Source organism: Rhipicephalus microplus, chromosome 10, assembly GCF_043290135.1.
Source record: "Rhipicephalus microplus isolate Deutch F79 chromosome 10, USDA_Rmic, whole genome shotgun sequence".
Classification (NCBI taxonomy): Eukaryota; Metazoa; Arthropoda; class Arachnida; order Ixodida; family Ixodidae; genus Rhipicephalus; species Rhipicephalus microplus.
The window spans coordinates 33,933,689-33,954,435 of record NC_134709.1 but is presented as its reverse complement, the minus strand read 5'-3'; the positions used below and the strand labels follow the sequence as shown (position 1 = coordinate 33,954,435).

The 20,747-nt window shown below is 46.5% G+C and overlaps 3 protein-coding genes across 3 annotated transcripts in view; 2 read left to right on the top strand and 1 right to left on the bottom strand.

Moving 5' to 3' along the window:
• The window catches only part of LOC119180845 (Neurospecific receptor kinase), a 383,082-nt gene that overhangs the window by 95,684 nt on the left and 266,651 nt on the right, over window positions 1-20,747 (top strand). The window lies entirely within an intron of this gene.
• LOC119183774 (putative nuclease HARBI1) lies at window positions 4,019-7,150 on the top strand. Its single transcript, XM_037433778.2, has 4 exons — window positions 4,019-4,568; window positions 4,625-4,767; window positions 5,375-5,543; window positions 6,260-7,150. The coding sequence occupies exons 1-4, from the start codon at window positions 4,167-4,169 to the stop codon at window positions 6,953-6,955; spliced, it is 1,410 nt and encodes a 469-aa protein (XP_037289675.1). The 5' UTR covers window positions 4,019-4,166; the 3' UTR covers window positions 6,956-7,150.
• Window positions 7,155-9,459, bottom strand: LOC119183790 (uncharacterized). Its single transcript, XM_037433779.2, has 4 exons — window positions 9,246-9,459; window positions 8,400-8,498; window positions 8,233-8,337; window positions 7,155-7,841 (listed from the first exon to the last, which is right to left on the bottom strand). Exons 1-4 carry the CDS (start codon window positions 9,313-9,315, stop codon window positions 7,195-7,197), a joined length of 921 nt encoding a protein of 306 aa, XP_037289676.1. The 5' UTR covers window positions 9,316-9,459; the 3' UTR covers window positions 7,155-7,194.

Here is a 20,747-nt window from a genome sequence, read left to right as displayed (position 1 = left end):
TCGGGTCTACTTCCTTTAACCATCTCGAGTTCATGGTATATACTAGTTCACTGTATTCATGGCCCTGCGGCTCAACGCTCGCTCAACCTTTCTAAAACTAAGGAGGTTACGCCCAGCGAGCATAACGTAGCAACTTTTTCTTGTCAGATAGTGCTCAATGTACATGCCAAGGGCTGCTAAGGGGCAAGGAGAGACAGGAGAATTCGGCTTTTAGTTAATGCGCTCGCTGCAATTTTTTTATGGTTCAACAAGGCACAGAGGAAATCTCTCACTGGCACCACCTTTGAGGTCAAAATCTAAGACTGGTTACTACACACTATGACTACCCCTACGACCACGAGGGACGAACGGGTGCCGCTTTAAGGAGCTTCGCCCCTAAAAAAAAAAAAAAAAAATATTCGCTAATACGGATTCCAGTTTTTTTTTTTTTTTCCGTGATTACGTTATCCGTTCTGTCAGGTTTCCCCGATCAAGCGGTATAGCGTTCGAAGCCTTTCACCTCGTGCTACACACGGCGCAGCTGGGTGCAGAGCACACACATGCACTCTCGCAGGCTTGGCCGGCTCTATACGAAGAGTGTAAACGCGCGCCGGGGACCCGCGCGCTGGCCTCATAATTAACTGGCGCCACGCTCGAGAGATTACCGTCGGCGGCTGCCCGCCCTGCTCTACAGCTAGGCCTCGCCACCCCTTCCCGTCCCTGGCGGCGTTAATTCGCGGCCGAACCCAACGGCTGTGTCGGCAATGTTGGCGGCGCGCACGGTGCAAGTCTAATTGACGGCCTGTTGCCCCGGACAACGACCGAGGCGAGAAAAAAGGTGAGAGGGTGAAGGAGCGAGGGAGGGAAGGTTCGCGGGCTTGGCCGCACAGAAGTGCAGCTTTGGACAAACATCGGTCACGTGGTACGCCTTTCGCAGCTAGATATCGCCGTGCCCGTGGTGTAAGCTGGAGCAGCGCGCGCAAACACCCTCCTCTTCGCGCTTCTTACTGAACTCAATTGGAAAGGAGGCGATCCACGGTTATTTGGGCAATCGGCTGATTTGTTTGTCTGAGTTCCAAGTCCCGTAAAATGCGCTTGCGAAACCCGTATATCAGGATTTGTCCCCGGTATGGAGGAACCATAGCGAAATATCGCCCCGTTCGTTGGTCCTCTCCGGATTCGTTGAGCGCCTTTCATGATTTAGTTAAGTTTAGTTTTCAACTTCACGTAACTGTATATACGCTGACGTTGTCGGCGGCTAAAAGAAAAACAACGTCGCTGAATCGTGTGTGAAGGCGTCCACTGACGATCACGCTTCACAGGCGGCTGTACAGTAGTGTTCAAAACTATATACGACCAACATTATGCAGTGCAAGAGTATAAATATGTAATACAAAAATAACAGTGTAAAAAAAGAATGAATACGCCTGATTTGAGACATTATTAGAGAACGTTTTCGTTCAACTTCCACTATAGGCATAGCAGTTTGTTCCTTGCTTTTTTTTTTATGATGCTTACCTATTTTGTTATGACAAAACGTGGCCCTTTATATTTTTTATCGTGTCCTCCAGACATTGAAACATGTGAGCCTTGGTGATCGTGAAACAGTGGGCCTAGACGGGATAAAACGTTGCAAGAAGTAGACGTACTTTTTATCTTGTAGCTTTTTGTCCCGTCTAGGCGCGCGGTTTCGCGTTATCTACGTACGAACTGGCCTGCCGTCAATGTGTATTAGGCCTACTGCACTTCTCTTTGAAGATTACAGGGCCCCTTCAATTGTTTATGGACGATCTTCCGGACAAAGACACCGACTTGACGTTAAACGTTATCAAGTGTTCAGCGAAGTTAGAGAATCATTCCTGTTCTTCGTGATGCGGTGGGGGTTCCGTACGCCGTTGATGACAGGAGACGTTAAGATTTAGCCGTAGCATAGCTGTGACTAATGGAAAGCAACTATAAACGCAAGCTCAGAAGTTTTGACGCTTGTTGCTCCATACCAGCGCTCCCATGAGCGTCAAATGCGGAAGATATTGCATCTGTATCCGGGCCACTCCTTTGATGCCAAGGGTGCAGTATATACTCAAGAGCCTAGTTGTTGTAAAAGCTATGTAATAAAGAAGCCTTGGACACACCGGACCGAAGTGATTCACACAGTTATTTACCTGCGCATCACTTGACTTCATATCTGTCGCTTCTCAGTTAATTCTCTTATATTTGTGCTCTATACAATTTACATTGGTGAATTTTTCATGTGGACGCCGTTTTCGTAATTAGCGTGTCATTGAATGGTACATAATCGAACACGAAATCGCGATGATTCTGTTTGACTCTGCGCGTATACTCGAAAGACCGTGTTGGGGGAGACGACAGGCTGAAACATCCATAACTTTATTTTTTTTACGGGGGTGGGGGGGGGGGGGGGGTTGACGCGCTTATATTACGGTATGATTATTAGAGACACCGAAGTGAATGACTCCCGAAATTTCGAACTCCTGGGCTTCTTTGACGTGCACCTAAATTTAAGTACATGGACCTCAAACATTCCCGCCTCCATCGAAAATGCTGTCGCCGCGGCCGAGATTCGATCCCGCGACATGCGGGGACTATACTGAGACAAGCCATATTGTTGGGATAGTCGGTTCGTGGATTTGGCGAAGTTTTACCCCCGTATTCAAAAACGATCCTCGACTCGACTTTCAACCTTCACTTGACAGAGTTGAGCACTGCGCCGCTGCTCGGCTGAAATTGACGCTGCGCTGCTCGAGAATCGCACCACATTATCGTTGATATGCAGTGACTTGCTCTGCCTATAGAGGGCGCTTCCACAGGCTTTCTCAAGTGAAGGCGAAGCGTTGAGGGAAGGGACGTTCCAGAATACGGGGGTTAAACTGCGCGGAGTAATCTTTGTGAGAACCTATTTGTTGTAGTTACAATGCAGTATTCAAGTGACCGCTCTCCTAGAGACATGGTCACCTTTAACAACATTTTAGATAATTTCATGTTTTGTGTGGACTTATCAATTGCGTGATTAGTTTTTTATTTTCAAATTCTGTGTTGTGTGGACAGATTTTCGTATCGAAAAAACTTGATCTCAAAGCGTGAGGGTTGTGCTATGTGCCTTTGAATAGGCGTGTGTTTGTTATCTGATATGTGGTAATGACTGTTGCGCAAAGAAGAGGAGTAGCCGGCGCCACGCATTGGCACCAACCTCTCCTTATATACGTTTAATAATAATAAAAAAAAGACAGCACATATAGTGGAACACATACGCTTCTGTGGGTGTATGCACTCCTGTTTTCGTCGTTTAATTTGCAAATTCGAGAAGACATTAGGAAATTACAAAGAAAAACTGAGGATATCAGACTTCACTCAACGGTCTTTTGTGTTTTCCGCACTTTCCCCGGTGCTCACCTAAATATGTACCCAGACAAACCATGCCGCATTAACTACACCGTGTTAACGCAGCACGACTACGCCACATGAAGGTGCTTTCTCACTCGTTATTTTATTGCCAATATAGTGACTTCTACTACAACGAGAAGATGACGATGGTGATGATGATGATGCTCCTTGGATCATTGGCACCTAACCACTCTGGGGCATCGTCCATGAGTCGGGCGGATCATGCATACTGAATTTATGATTAGTATTTATTAAGAGCTAAAATAATTCTGATATGATTTTTAATGCAACATTAATATGAATAATTGTAATTTTAACTCGCACTATTTTGTTTAATCTCCCAGAAACTGAAGATCTTTCGAGTAGGAAGGCTGAATGAAGAATTGTTAGTAGTTGGTGACACCTACCAAATCTATTCGAGTCGCATATAAACTTTCCGACAGCTTAAGTTGAAGAGCAAACGGATCGCCTTCTTTTGCTTCCTCACTATTCCACAACAAATCTGCATTAGCTCCGTTCTCGTACAAGCTGAGGGTTGCTTCGTGTGTGTTATGTATACTAATGGCGAATTCCATTGGGAGAGCAGGTGCACTCAAAAGCACGCTCAAAGTGCTCTCTTCCGAGGCGGCGTGTTTCAGTGGTCGAACAGGAGTAGGAGCACTGTCATCCATTGGTAGAGCGAGAGCGCTTTTGCTGCGCCGAGAGCAGCCAGGAGCAGTTCTGTCTGCTCCCTCTTAAAAAGCGGAGTGAGTGGAAAACGCAGGAAACCACGTGTTTGGAACGTCATGTCCGGACATACCCTCTCAGCAATCCTCCTCACTTGTTTACATTTTGCGGCGTCGTGTCGGGCGGTTATGGCGGCAGCGAAGCGTGCGTGGTGCTCGGGCTCGAACGATTTTAACGTCGTAGCGGCAGATTCTGGCAGTGAACGTCCACCTTGCCTGCCTTCAGATTCACGGATGGCGGAGGCAGCAAAACGTCGTCGTCTTGCCGAAGTATTTGACGAGCTAGACGATGTCAGCAGCGATAGCTGCTGGAGCTCTACGTCCGAGTCGAGTTCAAGCAGCAGCGACGATGACGACGAAGTGTATGCAGCAGCGTTTCAGCAGCTCTTTTCTCTGCCAGAGCGAAGGCCGAAAGTGGAAGCATATGTTACAAAGACGGTGGCTAGCTACTCCGACGAGGAGGTGAGTCATTCGGCTTCTGTTTTAATTAGGTTGCTTAAAGGCCTGTTTTCTTCCAGTTCAAAAGAAATTTCCGCGTCACGCGGCCGGTCGTGGACTTCTTGGCAGCAGAATTCGCCAAGTCACCGCACTGCCCTCAGAACAGTGATCATGGTGGCCTGCCTGCCAAGTCGGCTGAAGAACACATTCTCTCCTTTCTTTGGTGAGTGTCCGTACGTTTAGGAATGCCGCTGTCATCAGGTCACTGCATAATCCGTTTTATAGTGGGTTAGAGGCATATGAAATATTGCAAATAAATGTACCTAATTCGCAGCATGTCATTGGACCACCTTGCTTTAAACTTGTTAAATGCTACTAGCGAGTGTCGAACGTAATAGAGTTATAGTATTTTGTGAAATGCTTTCGTAGTTTGTACACCTACACACTGAGCTTCAAAAAATTCTCGTTACTAGAATCAGTGGCAAAGCATAATTCATGATGCATCATTACAAACAACCATGAAAACTTTTGCTCACGAAGCATTTCAAATCGGCTGTGTCAGCAGGTTCACAGTGAGCTTCATCTCCACACTTATAAATGTAATGCGCGAATTAAAATTAGAATTTGTTATTTAGATAGTGCTTCTACTAATCAAATATTTTGAGTTTCTAAGGTGTCACCCAAAAAGGTGGAATCGTGTTTTCTGACTTCAGTTGTCTTGCTAATTTGCTTCATTGACAGCGACAGCATTGTTAACACCATTATTCAGTCATTGACAGCAACAGCAAGCTTAATTCCATTATTTAATTAGAGTATCCTCTCCTTTTCAGGTATGCAGCCAACAAAGCATGCATTAGAGATGTCGCTGGCCGCTTTGAAGTCGCAGAAAGCACTCACCACAGAATGATGGGCCGAGTAACTGCATTCCTGCTCGACATAGCACCGAATGTAATCAAGTTCCCCAGTGACCTGCAGAAGCTTGCTGTGGATTTTGAGAAGGTAACTATGCTTTTGTAAACATGCTATTTAAGGTATAAACTACAGTTTTTTTCACACCAATGTCATACAGCTCTACACAACTCAAGGGACCAGACTAAGAGAAATTACACCTACTCAAACCACAATAAGGACTGAAAGCAACTGATATGCAGGATCAGAACTGCAAATGAACAGAAAATGTAAAAATGCAAGAGATATGAAAGAGCACCACACAGTCAAGCCTCCTTCATGTGTATTACAAATGCTGTCAGCAATCGGACATTTTTCTTGAGTAGTTTTGACCATGTGATGCTGTTTCATATCTCTTCTATTTTCCCATCTTCTGCTTAGTGATGTACATCTAGTACTTGTCCTGCATGTACAGTGAATAAACCTAGAGTTCAGTTACTTGTGCACTCTGTATGTACTCTGTATGTGTCATTAATTCCCCTTCGTGCGGTCCCATGTGTTCTTTACCGCTCTACTATTACAATTATGAATTAGTTAGTGCCAGAATGCACCTTTTAAATAAGTTATTACAATTATTTTTCCCAGATGCTTCACAATTAAATAGCCAGTTAATTTCAATCATGTGTACCGGTAGTGTATTGCACTCGCCGTTATGAGCTTCAAGTCTCCAGTTTGTTTTAAACTTTTCCGCATGTTATTGGCACCTTTCATTACCCTTAGTGCCATGCTTATTTGACTATGTGTGTGCACATTTTTTTCTCTTGCAGCTGTCGGGATTCCCAGACACAATTGGGTGTGTTGACGGAAGCTACATGCCTATCAGGTGCCCAGCCAGGAAAGTGCGATCTGTTTATATAAACCGGCACCATTACCTATCCTTGACACTTCAAGGTGTTTGTGACAACAAGAAGAGGTTTCTTGATGCCAGCACTGGCTACCCAAGCAAAATTCATGACGCACGCATTTTCCGTCGGTCCAGGATTTCAAGTGTTTTGCCACAACTGTGCTCTAGCAAGTACCATATAGTGGGGGATGCTGCATATCCTTTCCGGGAGTACCTGATGACACCAATTCGAGACTATGGGAATCTTGACAGCATCAAAAAAACCTTCAATGCAAGACTCTCCGGGACAAGGGTGCTTATTGAAAATACTTTTGGCGATTTAAAAAATCGTTTCAGACAACTGCACAGGTTGGATATGTGGACAGTGGATAACATGTCCAAGTTTATCATTTCATGCTGTGTGCTTCACAACCTCTGCATTGATTGTGGAGATTTGCCAGAGAACCTGTCACGAGACCTGTCACTTACCTCACAAACAACAAATGTAGACTCAAGCTCTTCTGCAGTTCAAGTAAGCAGCAGTAGTGTAGCCCAACAGGATAGCCTATTACGTGGCTTGGCTAGCATCAAGAGAGATCACTTGATGATAAAAATGGGGTTGCAGAACCAGCAGCCATGAAACAAGGAATTCCTTTACGTGTTATGCAGTTGTGAGCAAATATATGCTTACCAAAGGCCCACCTGAAAAGCTGAACTCGTTAAAACACCTTCAAGGTTGGGAAAAATTGTCCTTACCACACACCTGTTGGCCCATTTGCATTTTCTCAAGGTAGTGTATTGTGCCAAACTAGAAAATAAAAGACATTGAAACTAAGTAATCGCTTTGGGTAGTACGTTTATTTATTTAAAACTACCACTTTATTTTGGAAGTCCAAAGGCCTGACGGAGAATCTCCATTTTTTCTTCATGCATTTTGCGCCGCTCTTCACGAAGCACCTGTCGCTCGGCCTGCCTTTCAGCTCTTCGATTTTCTTTTTCTTGACGTCTGGCCGCCTTTTGAGCCTCCTTTTCTTCTTGCAGTGCCCTCATTTCAGTAAAAAACAACTGCATGTGTGCCAGGCGTGCAGTTCCTACCCGTGGCTTCGTGTCGGGATTTGAGGACTGCGTCTTATTTTCCTCAGTGGTGTTGGCAGGTGACAACACGGCCGGAGATTCGGGCGAGGCTTTGAATGTAGCCCCTGAGGCGTCTCGCTCTACCTCCGGTTCAATGCTGTCATCAATGCTTTCAATTTTTTTCACCTCGTCGTCAAAAGGCACAGGGGTGGGTGAAGCACCAGACCTTTTGTTATGGTCGGAAGACGCCTTCCGACGCCTAATTACTGTTTTGTACCTATTTTCACACTGTTCTGGGGTTTTGGCTATGCCAAGCACAGCCTCGATGTCCATCGATATTTGTTTAAAGGCTTGCTTCCTGTTTTTGAATTTTTTAAATGGGCCAATCTGAGGGAAATATTTGAGGTAGTACTCTAGGAGCAGCCTTGTTTGCCCCTCTGTCCATTCAGCAGCTAGAATAAGAAAGAACCAACACATAAATGGTTTATTGGGAAACTGTCGGTCATTGTGCAGGCATTACTTATAATTGAATAATTTAACACACAGCACGGTCACTTGAGCTTAATTATCAATCAGCAAGCATTAATCAACAAAACAAGCATTTGCGCAGACTAGCAAACATACATAAGTGATAAGTTCTGGTATTGTGCATGTAAATGCAATATGCAAATTGTGCCAGTCTTCCAGTAATTGTAGTGGTCTGCTTTCCATGCTCTCTTTTTTTTTTGTCATTTAAGGATCACTCCTACAAGTACACTTTTACACGCTCTGATGCATGCTTGTTAGATTTACCCAAGAACACTTGCTGAGGCAATTGTAGACACTCAGTGTTAATATACTTGCCTCCACCTCCTCTCCTGGAGCCTGATGGCTTGCTTTGAGCACCAGTCTCCCCGTCAGCTGATCTTGATGCAGTGGGAGCTGGCAGGTGCAGAGTATCTGTGCCATCTAAAAAATATAAATGAGCAGTAAATGTAGTGCCTCGCAATAATGTTAATACTAATACTTACCACCTCCTGTTTCAACGCATGGCAATCTGAGCTCCATGCGCATTTCTTCGCTCCCTCGCCTTGGCACATCGCCAGCCATATTTGTACGCAGAACTGCATCTGTTTTCACACAATGATGGAAATGTAATCAAATCAGTTATATAATGAAAATGGTTTCTCAAGTAGTCAGCTACATTATGCAAACTCGGATGCCTTACACTCGAAGGTAAGCGGATTAGAGCAAGCAAAAAACAAATTCTAAAAAAGTCAATTCATCATGTTACAGGGCTGCATGAAACACTGCACAAATCACTGATAATTAAAAAAAAATATCGCTTATCATACGTAGCATCTCGACCCTGCGATAAGAAATCGTGCTTCCGAGGAGATGTATGGCTTCACCGTATCACGTGGGATGCTGATCTGCCGTCTGGAGACATTAGCCACTTAAAAATCAGAAATAAAAATAAATTGTTACTGCGTGCAATACTTAGCTGCACCCACGTGACACTTGCTACACGCCACTTCGCAGTTACTTTTCTTAAAACGCTGCGAATCATTCTGTTGCTGATGGAGGGGTCTGCAATGTAAGTTTGTTTTGAATTAAGGATTAATTACTCATGCAAGGAAACTTGGCAACAGGATAGTGTACTGCAGTACTTCTAGAATTGTTTACGTTTTGTTAACTGCTGATGACAGCAGCAGCTGGTAACTGCATGAACAGTCTGATAAAGCTGTCATATCCACGGTGTTTTTCTGATATGATAAAGAATAGTGGGCTTAGGTCCACGCGCGCAAGAATGCATTGCATGCTGCATGCGCGACAAGTGCGCTGAAACAAATAAAAAGCAATCAAATTCACTTTACCTTCCGTACTAGATGGTGCCTGGTGTTGAATTAAAGACAGTAGGATGCGCTGAGCTTCCGAGTCCATCATGTAGTAGTATACGAAGCAGCAGCTTTGCAGGATAGCGCGCAAGCGAGTGCGCTGTACCAACCACTGCCACACGTGCTTTCCTTGCCCGTCCGGATCAGACCGCACGTGTTTTGCAGCAGAGGACGCTGGGATGCACAACCTTTCTCCTCACTCGCCTTTTTATTCCCTCACACCTGCTCTGCGGAGGTGTGCCGCATTCCAGTGGCAGGTCGAGTGACGCGGCTCTCAGTGCTCTGCCCCCTACTCCTCTCTGCTCGGCACCCTTACTCCTGTTCTCTCAATGGAATTCGCCATGAAGCTGCTTCCCCAGTCACTTCTTCAAAGTTGGGCCTCTTCGAATGGTTTCGAACAGAAAATAAGATTACTACGAGGCGCGCTTCTCGAGTTAGCTGCTAAGACGCCGCGCTGTTATGCAGATTGACAATGAAACGAGATAAGAAAGATAAGGGCCGTAGATTTCGTTTTCTTCGGCGCGTTCGCCAGCTGTGTACGGCCACAACCGCCTCGTTCTTCGAGGTTACGCGATGCAAGATCCGACGTAGAAAAAAAAAAAGAAACAGAAAGAGAGCGCAAGCTCGAACGAAAGTCTAACTACGCTTGTTAGTTGCTCCTCATCGCTCCTTTATCCGAGTTTTTTTTTTTTTCGTTCTATCTTATCCGACGTTTTCTTTTCTTTTTCCCGATTCGAATCGCCCTTCTACTTGCGCGTCTCTTCCGGTTTCGTTATCGCGTTATCTGTTTCGTCTTTCTTTCTTTCTTTCTTTCTTTCTTTCTTTCTTTCTTTCTTTCTTTCTTTCTTTCTTTCTTAGTCTTTTTTTTTCTTTTTTTTTCGAGGTGGGTTTTAGTTGAACCGATCGTTGACGACGCTATGCTGCACTGTGATCCTGTTGTGCGCGGCGTGCGCCTCCCCCCCCCCCCCCCTTCGCAAAAAAAATAAATAAATCTTTGCTGAAAAAAGCTCGTCCGCATACCACGCTGACTACTCGTATAATTTTTCTTGTCGCCCCTTTCATGTATTTCTTTTTTTTTTTACTCTCTAACCGGTGTTTCGTTTGCCGCCTATTCATCGATTCTTTCTTCGCACTGTGTTTTTTTTTTTGGGGGGGGGGGGGGAGGTACATTCTTGTTGCTTCCATTGCGCACGCAACCCATTTTGTTCCTGTTTTCGTGGGCTCTTCGATACTTGGTAGAACGGGTCTTGCTCAGCCGAGGGGTTTCATTTCTGCTTTTACTTTTTAGCTTCATTATAACTACACGTTTCCGTGCTTGTTTCATCGTGCGTCAGTCTCTTCGATGCTTCGCGAGCTTCTCGATATCGGCTATGGGAGTTTGTTAGTGATACCGTGTTCTTTGCCTTACTGCTGTCCCTATCGGCGGCCGTGAGTACGCGAGCTCTTCGTTAACAACCGTGAACTTGCCTTCGCTTCGTTTTTTTTTTTTTTTTGAAATATGCGAGAGTGGTGTCTGAGTGCACAGTCCGGCTTCAGTGCGTCACGTACAGCGCCCACGGTTATGTTTGACGCCTGCAACCTCTCTTTGCGGTGCGGCTCTTGTTCGCGCCAGTGGTTTAGTCAGATACCAAGCCGAAAAATTTGCGATGCCGTATAGCGTTATCTGATATAAAATCAAGGTAACCGGTCTGACACATTCGTGAATTGTGCGAATATCGGCAGAGATGAGACACAGAGTCACAGTGGCATTGAGGTGTAACTTCCCCTGTGAGGGTGCTTACGCTTCGAGTAAGCACACGTCGTTATAAACGCATACTTTTTTTGGATTGGGTGGAATGGGGGGGGGGGGGGGAATAAAGCGATGATGATTGGCGGTATGAGAAAGAAAGAACTGGAGTAAATAATTATCAGGGTCTGGGGGTCGAGCAAAGCCATTTAAACATGTGTGATAAATACGTTCCTACCGTGTGTTGTGACCATCGCGTTCTTCACGACGTGGCGACAAAAGTACACACATTCTCAAGGAATAAGTCGCACTGAATTCAAAGTGAGATGCAGAATTGAATGCATAGCTTTCGGTAGGACGGTATCTATAGCATATGTGGAGTTTGCGTGACAATGCATGTCAGTCTTGGGCGTGTGACGTCCTGTAAACAACATGAAGCTCTAGATTGTCACTCAACTGTCGAGTTCGTCGTATTATTCAAAGATACGCTGTATTTAAATTCACGCAGCGTTGCCATGCGACGTACACTAATTCAGCATTGTGATCAAACGGCGTGTTGTGACCATATCTTAACAATGCAGTTACGATGAACTCCTTCTCATGTTTATCTTCGCGCCTTCAATTTCGTCACCATTGCACATATCATCTTTGACGCCACACTCGCGGCTTTCCACTTTGCCACTGTGAAACATTTAGAAAGAGAGAGAGAGAGAGAGGATAGGTAGTGAGTTTAACCAAGCTTGACTCGGTTGACTACCCTAAACTTGGTGTGGGAGAACGAGGGAATAATAGAAAGGAAAGTGATAGAAAGAAAATAATAGTAAGAAAGGGACGAATAAATAGTCAGCTCGACACAACACAGCACGGTCTCACCTTTTTCTTTCACAAGCGCTCGTGAAGTATATGGTAGTCCTTAAAAAGAACAAGACAGCTTTCGTGGATATGCGCTAATGCGCTTATCGGCCAAGGTCTTTTAGGATCTGCTTTTGTGTAAGTGGTCGGGAGTCCAGCTGACGGAGCTTGGCTTCCATAACGCGTCGTTCAGACTGCTATGCTTTTATGGCATGCATTTAAATAGAACGACAGTATTACAGGCTTTAGGCGAGAAACAGCGTCGCTCGCTTTCATCCGACAACCGCCTTTTGACGCCAGCATGATTGATCCCCCGCCAAGTGTTCCCGGCGCGTCTTCAACCTTGATCCAGAAAAGTGCTACATGTACTCGCTGACGTCTCTTTTTCGTTGTCACACCTAAAGTGCAAAGAAAAAAAAAAGGGAGCCAAACTTGTCCGAGACGCTTGTATGTACAAGCCGCTGTAGAAGATGCTCCCCGGTCTTGCTTTTTATCGCAACGCTCAACCCGCTGTTCGCTCCAGGGTTTATTTCGGGCCTGTGCATCTCTATACTCGCCTTCTACGTATGCTTATGCATCACGTGCTTTTTTTTTTTATCCCTCTCTTTTCTCTTCATTCCTGCTCCCTCATCTCGTCTGCACCTAGCTGCTGTTGCTGCTGCTGCTGCTGCTGCTGCTAATACGTGTTTCCTGTCACCGTCGCTGCACGGCGCCGCTCTCGCTTGTTGTCATCTCTCTGTCTGCGCCTCCTTTCGCCCGCTCTGTATCTTTCCTCTATCTCGCAGCTTATTTCCCCGAACTTCGTGGCTTGTTTCCTTCTTACCGTTTCGTCATCACTCTTTGCTTTCCGCTTTCTCGGTCGCTTTCTTTGTTTTTTTTTGTCTTTCGTTTTTTTTTTCTTGTGAGTGGCTCCTGATGCACGCACGCTCTTTTTTCAGAAAGAGGGAGGAGGAAAGAGAGAGAGAAGCATGCGGTGCGACACGCGTCCTGCGCGTGTCAACGCGCTTTTCTGGCAAAACTAGGGTGCCTGAATGGTTTCCCTCGCCCGCCGGCGGGCGAGGGAAACCATTCAGGCACCCTAGGCAAAACACAGCCGCGCCCATCTTTTACTCCTCATCCTCCTCCTTCTCACTTCGTCTTGTACGCCCTTTCCACTTGTCCCCTCTCTTTCTCGAACATTTCCACCTTTTCATCTTCTCAGTTCGGTGTGTACTTCCTCTTTTTGCGTGCGTGCCGCCGCTGTCGCGTGCGCGCGTCACACTCCGCCGAGTTTGCAAGGTGCTCGCCACCGTATACACACACTGTTCCTTTCTTTCTGTATGCTATAGTTACGTGCGGTGAGGTTGAGAGCGGCCGGCTTTTTGGAATTCCTGGTTCGGTTCTGGCCAACGTAATTCTGGCTAAGCTTGCGGGTGCTTAAAGCAACTGATGTCACCCGAATCGAACTTGCTTTGCGGATTTCACGTCCGCGTTCCTTAACTAGTCTACCTGCTTCTCCCGATGACATTTTATGCGCATCATTGAAGGAATTGGGTAGGGAGATTGGGAGGGCCGTATTTTTTAGCGATCCTGCTGTGCTGCAGTCAACATAGCACGCAGTGTGGGTAGAGTTTGCCTGAATCGGTACGTGTAATGCGAGGCGCTATAGTAAAAGCGCTGTATTAATAAAGCAAGGAGCTCGTTTGTCAGAGGGGCAATTGGAAATATACAGTAGCTCCTTCACTGACACTCCTCCGCTCATCATTCACGCCGCTGGTTCTATTTTTTTTTTTCTTGAGCCAGTGGTTTTCCTTTTCGGTAGAAGGGTTAATTCCTGATAATAGTCGTGCCATATATGAATTACCAATTACCAATTCGAGAGAGCAGGAATAAATCCTAGTCAAAGAGGGAAGTTAAAGGCAGCACACCTTTCCCCCTTGTTAATGCACGAGGTGGCTACATGATATTCTGAATAATGACAATTATTGGGGTTTAACGCGTCCCAAAGCCATGATATAATTACGAGATGCCGTAGCGGAGAGTTCCGGAAATTCACACCACCTTGGTTTTCATGACATGTACCTAAATATAAGTCATTGATGATTATTATGATTTTATTGCGCGAGTGTCGTGAGTGGCGGCCAACAAAGAGCAGTGACTTAAATTTTCGCCGACCTCGAGAACGCAGCCGCCGCTGCCGGGATTCGATTACGTGACTTTCGGGTTAGCACTCAAGCGCCATAACCCCTACACCACGTTGGTGAATTGCATGATGTTCTCTTGAGGCCACACCAAACAGTCCAGTACTGAATAGGTATTAATGGTGTCAATAAAGTTGACGTCACTTAACACAAACAACATATGTGGCTGCTATTGAAACACATGCCACAGGGTTGTTGCCTCAAACATGCACCGAATTTCAACTCTTCTCGAGGCTGTTACTTTCTTTCCTCTTGCTCCTCCTCCTCCTCCTCCTTCCCCTTCACTTTCCACTCCCCCTTCTCCTCCTCATCATCATCATCACCATCTTGTTGTTGTTGTTGTTGTTGTTGTTGTTGTTGTTGTTGTTGTTGTTGTTGTTGTTGTTGTTGTTGTTGCCTACAACCCTTTCCATCGAACGCGCACTTGCGAGAAAGGGCGCTGCACGCAACTCCTTTCAACGTGCGCCGCTCCTCTTTCCGGTCCTTCGCCGCCGCAGAAGTCTCACTTGGGTTCCGCAGGCGCGGCGCTGACGAAACTATGCGCTGCTTGCAGTCTTGTTTCGGCGGTAAAGTCCCTCTCCGCCTCTTCTTTTATTTGTCTTCCACCGAAGATTTCTCCCTTTTCCCTCTCCTTGAAGCGCCTTTGCGCGTGAACCGCTTTCAGTTTTGTTTGAGCGCGTTCCGTGTTTGAACGCGCGCGCCCAGCCTCCAAGCTTTTATTTCATGAAGTGCCCGTCAAAGTGGAGCGACTTGTACTGCACCGAATGCCCCCCTTTCACCCCATTTTTTTTCTTAAGCTAAGCTTTTATGAGCTACAGATTAACTGGTGGCGGCTTGGTTCGCAAGAAACATGGCGCCGGTGGCTGTACAGAAATGTGAGTCAGGCCTGCGCGGAAGGCGCAATACAGTCACCGCGAAAGCTAGAAGAGCGGCTTTTCAGAGCCTTTTTTTTAAACACTCATTGGGTAACTGCTGCAAGCACACTTGCTGGGTACCCACTAAGGCATATATTAACAACAACAACAACAACAACAACAACAACAACAACAACAACAACAACAACAACAACAACAAATAATAATAATAATAATAATAATAATAATAATAATAATAATAATAATAATAATAATAATAATAATAATAATAATAATAATAATAATATAGCTTCTATGACTTGTCCATCACATTTTGTCCAAAGTGTATCTAATTATCAGTCTCGGTAATAAATTGTGGCATTTGTTTACATCTCTGTACAACCCTCCCCTTTTGTAACACCCCCTTGAGGGGTCTTTAAGGTAATAAAGTGAAGTGAATAATAATATTAATTTCTGAGTAGTAGACTGGCATTTGATATGCTATTTTCCGTCATTCTTCTGGGAGGCGTTGTATCCGCTGAACACTCGCAAGGAGCTTTGTGCCAATTATTCATGCAGTGGCTGACGACGATGAGAAATTATTCCAGAAGTGGGTATGCGCCACAGTTAACGAGTGATTGAATTCCCCTATGTGCATTTACTGTAATCAAGAGGAAACGATCAGTCATTTTTTATTACATTGTCGCCGTTTCGATTTATTCAGGCAAAGCATACTAGCACCACCTCTTCAAAGACTGGGCTTGCAACTATCACAACCTGATCTTCTTTCATTTGGAGCCTCTACACTGGGTTTCAGCCACAGGGATGTTTTATTCGCCGTTCAAGAGTACATCACTGCGACTAAACGATTTTCTTGCTAAATTGCTGTCTCACTATTTTTCTTATTTTTTTTTCTGCAAACTTGATATCGGTATTTCAAATCAAAATTAAGTTACAAAAAAAATTGTAGGAATGACGCAATGCTGAAAGTTTAGGGCAAATTCACCTTATAATCGGCCAATCCCCTTCTTTGGGTACGAGCCATTCGCACAGGGAAACAACAACAACAACAACAACAACAACAACAACAACAACAACAACAACAACAACAACAACAACAACAACAACGAGTGATCAAAAACAAGCTTTTGTAATGGTTTGGGCCATTGGACGACCCACTCGTTACGCTAATCGCATTGTGTGACGCCTTGCTGTTCTTTTGCTCTTCTAAAATGCTTTATTACTCATAATTATGCCATTTTTTCCCCCGACATCAAGCCTGCCTTAGGCAAGTCTGCGAACAAGTCCCAAGCTTACGACTTGTTTATGTTGTTGGGACTTTATTCATTATGGAAAAGTCGCATGATCGATAGACACGCCGAGCCACCACGGTCGACGAGATCTGTCTTCCGAGAAGCAGCTGCTCAAGTGCGCAGTGTTGTTCGAGACTTTTGACCCCGTTCCGGAGTGGCTTCCCGTTCTTGACGCTTGTGTGTGTTTGCCTGACCTCTGATGAAGTATGTGCTGTGTACTTTACTGGTGATAATATCATTCATTAAAGAAAAAAAAAAGCACCGGCGTGGCTTAGTGGTAGAATACTGGGCCGGTACGCAGCGGACCCGGGTTCGAGCCCCGCTGTGTCCTTGGTACTAAGTTAATCTTAATTCGCGATAGTGGTTACGGACATTGGTGTCGGCGACGGACAACTACGGCGCCGCGCGTGACCCGAATTTCGATCTGCAAGCGTAACTTCTGACAGCAGCTTCGTGTATTGTGACTGTGCTAGAGTCGTGAGCATCTGCTCATTGAAGTAATAATAGTAGCTGGGTCATTTTCATGTCTCGAAACGACGACATGATCACGAGAGACGCCGCTGCGGATGGCTCCGAAAATTTCGACCACCCGGAGCTTTTTTAACGTGCACTGGCGTTGCGTGGTACGTGCGCCTCTAAACGATTCGCCTGCATCGAAATGCGGCCGCCGCGCCACGTATCGAACCCGCGACCTTTGGTTTAGCAGCAGAAGACCACCGTAATCACTGCTGCACCGCCGGGGGATTTTTTGTTTAGCTATCGAGGATTGTTAGGCGATTGCGAATTCTCTCCTCGGCGTTTCTCTCGGCCAGACGTGGACGTTAAACCTTATAAGCCAACGAACCGGCCGGAGTCTTCTTGGTGGCATATTTCATTAGCAGTTCTCGTTACCTTCGCTACGATGTCACTGTCAGAGGTAACATATAGAAGAATAATGGTAATTCCTTGAGCCGCAGGATACTGCCTTATAAAGCCACACTTTTGTCTTTTTTTCTTTCTTTCTTTCTTTCTTTCTTTCTTTCTTTCTTTCTTTCTTTCTTTCTTTCTTTCTTTCTTTCTTTCTTTCTTTCTTTCTTTCTTTCTTTCTTCATTGCGCCGGAGCATGCGATGCTTGAAGTTCATTATGCTATTCAGGGACAATAAGCAGTTGAATATCTGCGCCCGCAGCTGCGGTCCTGAAAGAAAAAAGAAAGAAGGTAGAACTGCAAAAAGAAATGGCATTGCGTAATGAAGAAGAATGCTTCAGGTGCACTTGACAAGTCTCAAACACAGCCTCGCTTAGATTGCACGCCTTCCTACCCCCTCGTTCTGTCGTTTTCTTTGAACTGCCGTGTGTGCCGTGTCACGTCGCTCGCGTCACGCGTTTTAATAATAAGGCTCGAATTATTAAAACGCGGGACGCGCCGGACAAAGAAGTTGCGCTGACGTACAGTTCCGGACGCTTTGCATTGCTTGCGGCATCGTTCGCCACAGCGAATGCTGTGTTCCGCATGTGCCTGTTTGCCTCGTTTGCACAGGCACGGTGCAAACACTTCGTTCAAATAAAAAGCGGACACGTGCATGCGCACATGGCCACACACACGCACACACGCACACGCGCGCACATGGACACACACACACACACACACACACGCACGCACGCACACACACACACACACACACACACACACACACACACACACACACACACACACACACACACACACACACACACACACACACACACACACACACACACACACACACACACACACACACACACACACACACACACTCAGGCTGTGGCGGCTGCATTTCCGATGGAGGCGGAAATGTTGTAGGCCCGTGTACTCAGATTTGGGTGCACGTTAAAGAACCCCAGGTGGTCAAAATTTCCGGAGCCCTCCACTACGGCGTCTCTCATAATCATATTGTCACCAATCTTGTCACCAATCTTGTCTTACTCAAGGAAACCTTCCGCAGAACTGCTCGTCAAGCTAGGAAAAACAACAGCGGCCCAGTCCCAACTTCTTCGTCCTCTTCCACACGAAAACCACGCGAATTCATGCGGCATTAGTCCCCCCTTTTAAAAAGCATCGACTCGATGCTTCTAAATGAAAGAAGAAGAAAAAAAAAACCCATAATTAGAACACGCGTTGACGCAGAGAATCACCAAGTGAGTGCCAGGGAAAACAAAGAGGGCGCACAAGCACTTGGACCATGCGCGAACACAACAGCACCAGTGGAAGAGTCGAGCCCAGAAGCCGCACCAGAAGAGTCAGCACCAGAAGCCGAGCAATACACGCGTACTGCGTGTATTGCTCGGCTTCTGGAGAAAGAGCATCGCTATTATCGTACGGCAGCATAGCGTCAAGCATCGTTTGTACGTTGCGTCCATAAACAAGGTGGAAAGGTGAAAATCGGGTTGTTTCCTGCATTGCCGTATTGTATGCGAACGTGACGTATGGGAGGATATCGTCCCAGGTTTTGTGCTGCACGTCCACGTACATTGACAGCATGTCCGCTATGGTCTTGTTGAGCCTTTCCGTCAGTCCATTACTTTGTGGGTGGTAAGCCGTTGTTTTTCGGTGACTCGTGCAGCTCAGTCTGAAAATGTCCTCTAGCATTTGTGCCGTAAATGATGTTCCTCTATCCGTAATCACACATGACGGCGCGCCGTGCCGGAGGACGATGTGCTGCACGAAGAACTTCGCCACTTCAGACGCCGTGCCGCGGGGTAATGCCTTTGTCTCAGCATACCGGGTCAAGTAATCGGTTGCCACTATAATCCATTTGTTACCAGTGGCCGACAAAGGGAAGGGTCCTAGAAGGTCCATTCCCACGAGGTCGAAAGGTGTCCGTGGTGGTGTAATAGGGTGGAGAAGGCCCGCAGGTTTCACGGGTGGCGTCTTGCGACGCTGGCACTCGCGGCAGCCTTGCACGTAGCGGTGTACACTGGTCGAAAGTCGTGGCCAATAGTACTGCTGGCGCACTCTGGCGAGAGTCCGCGAGTAGCCCAAGTGTCCCGACGTGGGCTCGTCGTGGCACGCGAGTAGGATGTCATCCCGCATGTCGGCTGGTACAACGAGGAGGAAGGCTTTGTTGCTACCTCGAGCATTTTTCTTGTAAAGAATGCCCCTCCTTAGACAAAAGGATGACAATTCGCGAGCGATGCGCCGAGGAGTGTGAGAATTTCGGCCTTCTAAGGAATCAATAATAGGGCGCAATTCCTGATCGGCTCTCTGTCTAGACATAAAGTCAGAATCACTGAGGGCTCCGAGAAAACCATCAGCATATTCCGAGTCCATATCAGGATGTCCCACGGGTGCTCGAGAAAGTGCGTCGGCATCTTCGTGCTTGCGCCCAGACCTATACACAATCATGATGTCGAACTCTTGTAAGCGTAAACTCCACCGAGCGAGACGACCAGACGGATCACGGAGATTGGCCAGCCAACACAGCGAATGGTGATCGGTCACCACCTTGAAGGAACGGCCGTAGAGGTAAGGTCGAAACTTTGCCGTTGCCCACACGACTGCGAGGCATTCCTTCTCTGAAGTGGAGTAGTTGGCCTCGGCTCGAGAGAGAGTACGACTGGCGTAAGCTATGACATGTTCTACGCCGTTGTGCCGTTGTACAAGGACAGCGCCAAGTCCGACGTTGCTTGCATCCGTGTGAACTTCGGTATCAGCGTCCTCATCAAAATGCGCAAGAACAGGTGCCTCTTGCATTCGCTGCCGTAACTCTGTGAAAGCTGCTTCTTGCTCTGTAGTCCAGGCAAACGGTACATCATCTCGGGTGAGTCGCGTGAGCGGTTCGGCTATCGTCGAGAAGTTGGTAATGAATCGGCGATAATAAGCACACAAGCCGAGAAAACGCCGCACCGCTTTTTTGTCTGACGGCACAGGAAAGGTGGCGACTGCTGCAGTTTTTTCTGGGTCAGGCCGCACTCCATCCGCACTCACAACATGTCCCAAAAATTTCAGCTCATCGTAGCCGAAATGGCACTTCTGGGGTTTTAGCGTGAGTTCGGCCGAACGAATAGCTTCCAGAACCATTCTTAGACGCTTCAGATGTTCTTCGAAACTCTCGGCAAAGATGACCACATCATCAAGGTATACAAGGCAGCTTTGCCACTTCAAGCCAGCGAGAACGGTATCCATCATTCGCTGGAATGTTGCGGGAGCCGAACAGAGGCCGAAAGGAAGAACTCTGAATTCATAAAGCCCATCGGGAGTTACAAACGCTGTCTTCTCTCTGTCTCGCTCATCGACCTCTATCTGCCAATAGCCGCTCTTCAAATCTATCGATGAAAAATACTTCGCGTGTCGTAGCCTGTCGAGAGAATCATCAACCCGTGGGAGCGGGTAGACGTCTTTTTTTGTGACGCTATTGAGTTTCCATGACGCCTTGAGGCGAAGTCATAGTCGCGCTATGGATAAGCTGTGCCGGTGTCTCTGGTGGTAGGCCTCGTTGGCGGCGGCTTGTTCTGTGAACTGGCGTGTCCACGGGCACAGGGCTTGTGTTCCGGCTCCTGGGCGGGCTCTTGTGCATGGGGTGCGTCGTCAGTTGTCGTA